At 41.6% G+C, this 9,099-nt stretch overlaps 1 protein-coding gene across 2 annotated transcripts; it reads right to left on the bottom strand.

The window, feature by feature from the left end:
- Nucleotides 1–293: 293 nt before the first annotated feature.
- Nucleotides 294–8,541, bottom strand: fut9a (fucosyltransferase 9a). Of its 2 annotated transcripts, none has more exons than XM_077539378.1 (3): nucleotides 8,257–8,541; nucleotides 6,351–6,501; nucleotides 294–5,260 (listed from the first exon to the last, which is right to left on the bottom strand). In XM_077539378.1, the coding sequence occupies exon 3, from the start codon at nucleotides 5,249–5,251 to the stop codon at nucleotides 4,172–4,174; it is 1,080 nt and encodes a 359-aa protein (XP_077395504.1). In that variant the 5' UTR covers nucleotides 5,252–5,260; nucleotides 6,351–6,501; nucleotides 8,257–8,541; the 3' UTR covers nucleotides 294–4,171. The 2 variants fall into 2 exon arrangements, with proteins under 2 accessions (XP_077395504.1, XP_077395503.1); XM_077539377.1 differs by having other exon boundaries at nucleotides 294–5,255.
- Between the last annotated feature and the right edge of the window lie 558 nt (nucleotides 8,542–9,099).

Genomic DNA, 9,099 nt, shown 5'->3' with positions numbered 1-9,099 from the left:
ACTAGTAAGATTGTGGTGCTTTGAGATGCAAGTTTAATTTGCTCTATTTCCTCACTTATTGGAACGGAAATGCTATAAATCATTGCAGCCCTCCACCATGTCAAAATTATGTGCAATGATAAAAAATGCACTCTATTGTATTGTGCTTTATATTTTAAAAAAAAATACAGTAACGACATTATTAAATCGAATTATAAGGAATTAATTGAATCGTGCTGCCCGCCTGCTTTGGCCACTTGGGGGCAGTATAAGAAAGTCAATATATACATGGATCACCTGTCATGAAAGCCATCCACTGTTTCACTTCTTTATTTTTTTTCTTTGACACTAGTTGACATCTAGAGTTCAAATACAACATTTGGCAAAATACAGTGATTTGGCAAAAATTAAGAAAAAAAGAAAATAACTCCACTGACCCATTTCAAATGGGCCAAACGCTTGACACACACGTTGATCCCACGTACGATGTTTGTGTGCATGTGTGTGTGTTGTTTTTAGGACAGAGATACGGAATGGCATCCCTCTGCGAGAGCGACACATTCGCGCGGAGGCTGCACAAGTTTGGCAAAACAAGAGCGAGACAAGCAGGCCAACGCAACAAACACGCTTGAGCAATTAAGTCGTAAAAACTCGGTAAAGGTACCACGACACTTGCATCAATTTCAGGAGAGTGCGACACCAACTCTTAAAAAATATACACAACACATCCTTTCTCATCCCTCTTGTGTCACATGACATTGTTTTTCTTTTCTTTTTACATAAGTACAAGTTTCACTATGGCACTCCATAGGAAAAAAGATTCTTTCCAGCAGTGGTGAGCAGTTTGATACAAATACAGATAATATCGATACTGACGTTGATATTGTTATCAGTAAGAATAAGATGGATTTTACAGGTTTTTTTTAAAAAATCAAATGTACATTAGGCCAATTTTTCCATAAATTCAAGGATTTCATACTTTGGTAATCTATTCGCTAGTTGTTTTGTTATTGTGTTTTAAAACCAGAAAAGAACTGCATGAAAAGTATTTGTATTGAATTTCTACTGCAAATACTATACTATAAATGTTAATGATAATCTTTTTTATTTTTTTTTAATGTGGAAAAATAGTGCATTGAATGGTGAAATTGTATTCATTGTATTTTAATATATGTTTTAAATATATTTATTTACTACTTTAATAGTGAAAACAAGTGTTTTTTATATATATATTATTTATTTTTAAAATTCAGACAGGAGAATAAATAAGGAAAATTAGTTTTCTTGCTTTTCTATCAGCTTTGCTTAAAATGTCTTCAATTTAGCTATAAAATTCTAATTTTGCCATTGAGTGACGCATCAACCTTAAATATCCGAAAGGAGCATTATTAGTATTGGTACAGTATTTGTCGGTATTGGCAATACCAGCCCTGCATTTATTTCTTATTAAACGGAAACCAAATATTGCACACCACTACTTTCCAGTGTATGGCAGAAGATAGAAATTATTTTGCATAAAAGGCTGGCTTTGCACAATAAAGGTAGGGGCTCCTCAGTTTATGAGCAAGTTCACTTCAGAACGTGCCGTAGTCTATCACACAGTAGTAAAGTCAGAATTACAGTTAGTACTTGTAATAAAAACACCTGTGAATCATAAATATAAAACAATATAATTAAAAAACAGAAGGTACAGTGTTAATCATGTATTCTTACGCACAACACTTCAAAACATCGTATGCAAGAAGAACTTGTCATTTGTGTGCAAAAATAATATCAATACTGGGGATAGGCATTGGGATCAAGTAAGGATCCAGTCTCTTTTCTAAAAAAAAAAAAAAAAAAAAAGAAAAAGAAAAAGTGAGATGGAAGTATTGAAATGGGACATCAGAGCATTTAGAGTCTTGTATCCATATTTTTTTTAAAAAAAAAGGACTCACTCTCAATTGGTTTGTGAGAGAGAACATCCTGACGTCAGGAATGGGAAATTGGGCGACATCCACGTAGACCGATGTGTGATAACAGCCATCACATTTGGAAAAAGGATCCAAGAATTTGTCCACTTGTGTTACCGTCTAATTCAGCCAAGACTCGATTGTTGGACGTCTCTGAATCTGCCAACAATCATCAATGTTCAAGCGTTCCAACATTTACCATCACACATCTTAGAGTGAGGTTCAAAATTGGGCCGAATTTCAGTGCTGTTCAAAGGAGCTTTCCGGTACAAAAAAAAAAGTGCAGAAAGTTGTTCACATTTCTTGCTCTTGTGAATGTACACTTGCCACAATATTAGACACCCCTGAACCATCTAATATGAGAAATGTGCTTAAAAGTCTGCTTTGACAAACATTAAGTACAAATGCATCATCATTATGTGACTGCTGAAACGCTTGTCAAATCTGTTGCTAACCAAAACAGCAGCACCTACCAAAGCCCGTAAACAGTATTAAAAGTGATCTCGTGTTATATGCATTCGTATCTTTTCGAAGGCAGACAGTGCAGCACGTCTGGAAACACTGAGCATCTGTCTGTACTGTACGTCTGTCTGCTTGTGCGCTAAAATACGGGGAGACACAGAAATAAAAGTCACATGTTGGACTGTCATACCATAAAGCACATAGCAGCAAAACTTTCAAATAAACCGTAAAAATGATCATAATAATAATAAATATACACAAATAAATGTGTATTTGGAATGCTAGAAAAATTAGATACTGTAAAGCAGAACTCATAGATGACAGCATCCAGTCCCCGCCAAGGGATCACCTAGTCACACAAAAACGTCATTATAACTCAACACGTCAGTGACTACAGCCAGAAGTGTTGACAGCTTTTTTTTTTTTTTTTCCATTTTCTTTGGCTTTTCTTTTTAGCGAGGCATATTCCAGAAGAAGGCCTCAATGTTACAAGTAGGGATATCCAAACATCACGATACGATAATTATCACGATATTGTGGGGAGGTTTGGCGATATATAAAATAAAAAGCTCACGATACTGTGTAAAAACTCACAATATTGCCCAAAAATAATTCAGTTATTTGTTAAAAAAAAAACTCATATTGGGAGGAAAAAGCACAATATTATGTTTTTGTACATAACAGTAGTAATAGACAAATATGTTTGGCCATGTTTTTGTCATGTGCTCCTATTGACGAATATATGACTATGTAGTTCACAATGTTGTGTTCAGCTGAAGTAATGTAGTAAATTTCATGTACTTTTTTTTTTAATGGAGATGTTGTAAAAATGTTTGCTGGTATGACTGTTTTATATGAGAAATAAACACTGCAGTGGCCAAAGCATTCCTAATTCAAATTAAACTTCTCTAATTAGAGTTATGCAGCAAAATCCAGCCGCTTTTATCCATCTCAGGGGGCGGCCATTTTGCCACTTGCTGTCGACTGAAGATGACATCAGAGTTGCTCAGGTCATGGCCAATCACAGTTCACCCGTTTTCTGAAGCTGAGCTGTGATTAGTTGATTTCTGAGACCTGAGCAACTGTGATGTGACTCGACGGCAAGTGGCAAAATGGCCACCCTCTAATATTGATTAAAAACTGCTTCATTTTGCTGCAGAAAACCATATTTTCACTAGTGGGGCTGCATAGAACATATTATTGTCAAGAATTTTTGTGGAGGTTGACTTCACCTTTCATATCGCAATATCACGATATTGCCCCTAACATGACATCCCTTGTTACAAGAAGAATGTCCACTGGCCACGAATGTTAGCAATTAGCCGTCAACCTACTATTTTTTTCTCAACTTTTTTACCCTTGTCTAATAGTCTAGGCATGACTGCTAAAAATGTGATTTTCAGTGAATTAACAGTGCAGAATTTCCAGATAGTAAGCAATGGCATTTTTAGGGGCCTTTACATGGCATCAAATTCTGATGATCATTTTGAGGATTTGCCATGAAAAATATGCTGCAAGTGGGTATGACTTTCAAAATCAGTACAGGTCCAAAAAGCGTAAGGATTGCAGATAAATAACGTCAAATGTGTTAATAGGTATCACCTTGCGGGGACAACAAAAAAAAAAAAAGGAAAAATAAGGCTTATTAAAAATTGGCTCAGGTTAAATAAAACTGGTCACTAAATCAATTAAAAAAGAAAAGTGCAAGCTCTGGGGAGGGATTTTGATGACGCCAGTGAATGAAAGTCATAAAGCCTTCACCATGAACACAAGCTGGCTCAGCCCCAGAACCACTTGTCCAAGTTCTTGACCGTCTTGTACTCCCTGTGCCTGCGCAGGTAGTCGCAGGCCAGGCACGTGTGCTCAGCCCAGAAGAGCGCCATCTTCACCTTAAAGTGGCGCCGCCACTCAAAGTACCTGAGGTACATCTCCTCGTTCTTGTCCAGGAGCAGCAGGTAGTCGGCCAGCTCCTTGGGCGAGGTAAAGTCATCCACGTGGATGAAGGCGTCGCCCTGGACGAAGTTCTCGTAGTTCTGCCGCGACGGGCCCAGCACCACCGGCACGGTGCCCACGGCCAGCGGGTTGTAGAACTTCTCGGTGATGTAGTCCTTGTGGATGGAGTTCTCGAATGCCAGGTAGAACTTGCAGCTGGCGATGGTGGGGAAGTAATCCTGGTCGGCGATGTACTCGCCGAAAGCCTGGCCGTACGCGTGCACCTCGATGTGCTTATACAGTTCGTTGTAGTACTTGACGCGCACGTGCTCCTGGTTCCAGTTGCTCACGATCCAGCAGATCAGCTTGTTCTTGCTGGGCGGGACAAAGTCGTCCTCGCTCTCAGTGGCCACCACGGAGCCGTAAGGCACTTCGATGTCGGCGTCCTGCCGGTAGTTGAGCGTCAGGTTGAAGAGGTTCTCGATGCCGGCCAGTTGCGACGAGTGCGACGGCGACTCCAGGTTCATCCAGATCCACTTCTGGAAGGACGGCCGCTGCGGCGGCGGCAGGTTGGACAAGTCGGAGCAGATGTCGCGGTGGTGGATGAGGACGCCGTCGGACTTGTTGTAAAAGTTGCGGTCGGCCGTGACGAAGCAGCCGTCGATGTTGAAGAGCGAAGCGCACACGTTCAGGTCGTACGTCTGTCCGAAGGGCCAGAGCCAGATGAGCACCGTGGTGGTGTTGCGCTCGCTCTTGGCGTAGAAGACGCCCTTGACGCGCTCGCTGGACGCCGTGGACTCCGCGGGACCCGACAGCCAGCCGGTGGACGGCTTAAAATACATCAGGAAGAGAGTCACGAAACATCCTAGGATGAAGGTGCCCAAAAAAAGCGGTCGTAGGATCCTGTGGACGGGTGCCGATGACATTACTCTGTCCTGACAGGAGAACAGAAAATGATTACAGTCATGCAAATCGATTACACAAGGTCCTCGGGTTACAATGGTCCCGACATGCGAGGTTTCCAGATGCCAAACTGTACTCAAGAACTAAAACACGTTGACCAAGACCTGGTACGAACAGCGGAGAAGAAATGCAAATAATTGATATAATTTGGGGCGTCCACAGTTCCAATTTAAATGTGACGTTTTTACGTTGCTGTTTGTAAACACAATATTCAAAATTGACCGGAAAAAACGCCGAGGTTAGCAGCCAACTAAAAACAAGCGTGAAACCCACCAATCAGGAAATCTTACACGTCTGCGGAAACAGCCCACCAATCAGGAGCACTCTCTGCCCAGAATCGTCCCGCACAGGCCTAAACAAATCCTTTGGGCTACCTTTAAAGTGGAGATCAACCCCCTCAAAATATCTTGACAATAATATGTTATGCAGGCCCACTAGTCTACATATGATATTCTGATTAATATTGCATTAGTGGAATATGAATTAAAGAGCAAAATCCTGCTGTTATTATCATTATCAGAGGGCGGCCATTTTGCCACTTGCTGTCAAGTGAAAATGACATCACAGTTGCTCAGGTCTCAGGCAACAACTAATCAGAGCTCAGCTTCAGAAAACAGGTGAGCTGTGATTGATCGTTACCTGAGCAAATGTGATGTCATCTTCAGTCGCTAGCATGTGGCCCCTGAGATGAATAAAAACTGCATAGCTCATATTCCCACAAATATAACATTAATCAGAATATTATGTTTAGACTAGTGAGGTCATATATAATATTATTGTCAAGAAATGTTTATGTTAGACGTCCTCCTTAATAGTGAGCTTTATTGGTGCCGCCCACCACGCACAATGCTCCCCACATTTCTTTCTCTGAAGTAAAAAAAAAAAAAAAAAAAAAAAAAAAAAAACACCATTTGAATTTAGAATGCTTTTCTCCGTATCTCTGCAACCAAACCAAAGGGCCCGCGGACCGATGGTTGGGAACCACTCGACTGTTAAAGTTACACCAGGCACCTAATTACGTCCTCTGGCTTCTAAAGGAAAAAGGACATCCTGACAACCAACCTTGTGGATTTGACTTGCAGCTGGAATCCAAGCGAAGCAGACGTTCCTACACGGAATCGTCGTTTACAGGTGGCAGCGTCTTGGCTGTTGCGCAGAATAAAAGCGACAATCCAACGGGCTGTGTTGTGTCTTGAACAGGTCCTCTTAATGCCTCCGGACACCCAGAACAAGCACAAAGAGAGATTAAATGATGGGAAATTTGAATGTATATAAAATGTATATATATATATATATATATGTATATATATATATATATATATTGCACTTAAAACACTGTTTAAGGGTATTGTGGGAGCATGCTGCCATCTTTAGGCTGAAGTGGAGATGCATGTTGGCATGTTGGTAGAAGTGTAGAAGCATGAACAGGTGGCTTCATTCTGGTACAAAAAAAAAAAAAAAAAAAAGGCCACTCCATACACAATATCGGTAGTGACAGCATGAAGAAGTTTTTTATTTGTTGCACCGGACCTACTCCTTCCTGGATGTACCGACTGGATATGTGAGGATTATGTTGTTTGATTTTTCTAAGTGCATTTGACACTATTCAACCTGCTCAAACATAAACTGGAAGGATTGGGGGTGGAGTCAACATTCATGACATGGATACACAGCTACCTTATGGACTGGTCTCAGTCAGTATGTGAAGCTGGGCAACAACATTACCTCGGACTCTGTTGTGAGCAACGTTGGTGTTCCACAGGGAACTGTGCTTGCCCCTTTTCCTTTTCACTCTTTACACGGCTGATATCAAACACCACTCGGACACCTGCCATTTTCAAAAGTACTCAGATGACACAGCCATTGTGGCTTGTACAGGGACTCGATCGCTGCCGTCTATGACTGGAGCACTAAGAACTCAATTATTCTGAATATAAGCCAGACCAAAGAAATGATTATTAATTTTGGTAAGAATAAGCACATCTTTCAGCCAATCAACATATATGGACAGGACGTGGAACGTGTACATACATACAAATATCACTTGGATGACAAACTGGACTGGAACATCAGAGCACCTTTATAAAAAAGGGTCAGACTAGGTTCTTTTTTTTTTCTGCGAATCCTGAAGTCCTTTGATGTGAGTAATTTGATGTTGACTGTTTTATGTTGCTCTGCTGTCTGTCTGCTCAAAGGAGCAATAGATCTGAAAATATATTATATAATAATCAGCACTGATGTAAACTGTCGGGTTTTTGCACATTGAGTACTTTCGAGATGTTTGCTATCTATCTATCTATCTATCTATCTATCTATCTATATATCTATCTACAGCCAGTCTCACAATCGGACTTGACAAAATTCAGTTCACATCACTCACAGCATTTTATGATTTATTTATTCGAACATTTATGACATTATTTATCTTTATAATTGACATCTACATAAAAGGAATAGCTCTTCAAAACTTTACCAAAGCCCAGCCTCCCCTGCCTGGGGTCCTGTTTGCACCCCCCCCCACCACACCTCCTCCTCCTCCTCCTCACTTCGACGCGCATGAGTATAGTGGCGATGTTGCGCTATAGTCAGTGCTTTATTGTGTTGAAATATTTGGGCCGTGCACGGTTGGCTGGAGACGCGAGGCGAGCCGCATGCACAGCACCACAATTATAGCACCACGCTGCTGCTGCCGCCGCACTCCGCACCGAATCGCGTCACGACCGCACCGGCTCGCACCTCCGATGCGCAGCTGAAGGTCATCCGCGGCCGACCGACGCGATGCTCCCGCCACCCGATCGGCGTTCGGCGCAATTCGGCCGCCTTGGCCAAACGTTGGACGTGCGCGAAAAGCGCCATCGCTCACATCAAAAACGGCGTTTTAGGACCGCAAACGAGCTCGCTATTATTTTATGCATGCATTGATGCGGTGGATGGGGGGGGGGGGGGTGAATAAAGGAATTCGACTCACCATCTCGAGAGACCTTCCAGTCATTGCAATCGCATGACGACGATGTGTTTGGAATCATCCACCGTCGTGTGAGCGTCACCGCATCCGCAGCAGCCCGCATCCATCCTTTTTTTTTTTTTTTTTTTTTTTTCTGTGCGTGTGTGCGCGTCTTGTAACGGCGTGCAATGCGTACTGGAAGCTGCAGTGCGAACAGATAATTTACATGTTTGGGAAAAAAAGTAATTAAAGAAATTCGGTGCATGTGCATGCACCGTGTATGTGTGCTGCTGTGCTGTGACGTGCAGGCTCGCTAAATTGTTCCGTTCATCGCCACTGCGGGGCTCCACTGTGCGCATATGCGTGCGTGTTTGTATATGTACAGGCTCTCCACCTCGTTCTGTTTAACACAAAATCGGGCGTTCTAAAAAGCGTGTGTAGACTTGCTATAGCCACCATTTTCTGACACACTTTATCATTAAGATGATCTGTTGGATTCATCCTTTGGTAACAGGTTGAGCCATGTCATTTTGGCCTCGGAAAAAAAAACCCATAAGCTCTGCCTCGGACAATAAAATGTATTTGATTCAGTTTTCCACCAATAAATAGCTACAACGGTCTCAGACAGTAAATAGTTGCTGAGGTTCTCTTTTCATGTGCTGCGGTAAAACCCATGAGTGCATTTTGTAACTTTTTATGCTTTTCTGTCACATCTGAACCTCAGTAAGGAGGAACAAACAGTTGCAGACCCAGCATGTTAGTCTGGACTGTAGCACCAAAAAAACAAAAAACAAAAAAAAACACAATTTACGGGATGACAAAACGCCATCTCAATGTCAAAATACGCGCTTTTAATATAACATTTTT

This window comes from Festucalex cinctus, chromosome 12, assembly GCF_051991245.1.
Source record: "Festucalex cinctus isolate MCC-2025b chromosome 12, RoL_Fcin_1.0, whole genome shotgun sequence".
In the NCBI taxonomy this organism is placed as follows: Eukaryota; Metazoa; Chordata; class Actinopteri; order Syngnathiformes; family Syngnathidae; genus Festucalex; species Festucalex cinctus.
The sequence above is the reverse complement of the archived record's forward strand: the minus strand, read 5'-3'. Positions and strand labels throughout refer to the sequence as shown.

Coding starts and splice junctions, on each gene's coding strand:
- fut9a (XM_077539377.1), bottom strand. CDS start 8,503: ATGCACATGCACCGAATTTCTTTAATTACTTTTTTTCCCAAACATGTA. Junction 6,502..8,256: donor CTGGAAGGTCTCTCGAGATG/GTGAGTCGAATT, acceptor GGGTGTCCGGAG/GCATTAAGAGGACCTGTTCA. Junction 5,256..6,350: donor CTGCAAGTCAAATCCACAAG/GTTGGTTGTCAG, acceptor CTGTCAGGACAG/AGTAATGTCATCGGCACCCG.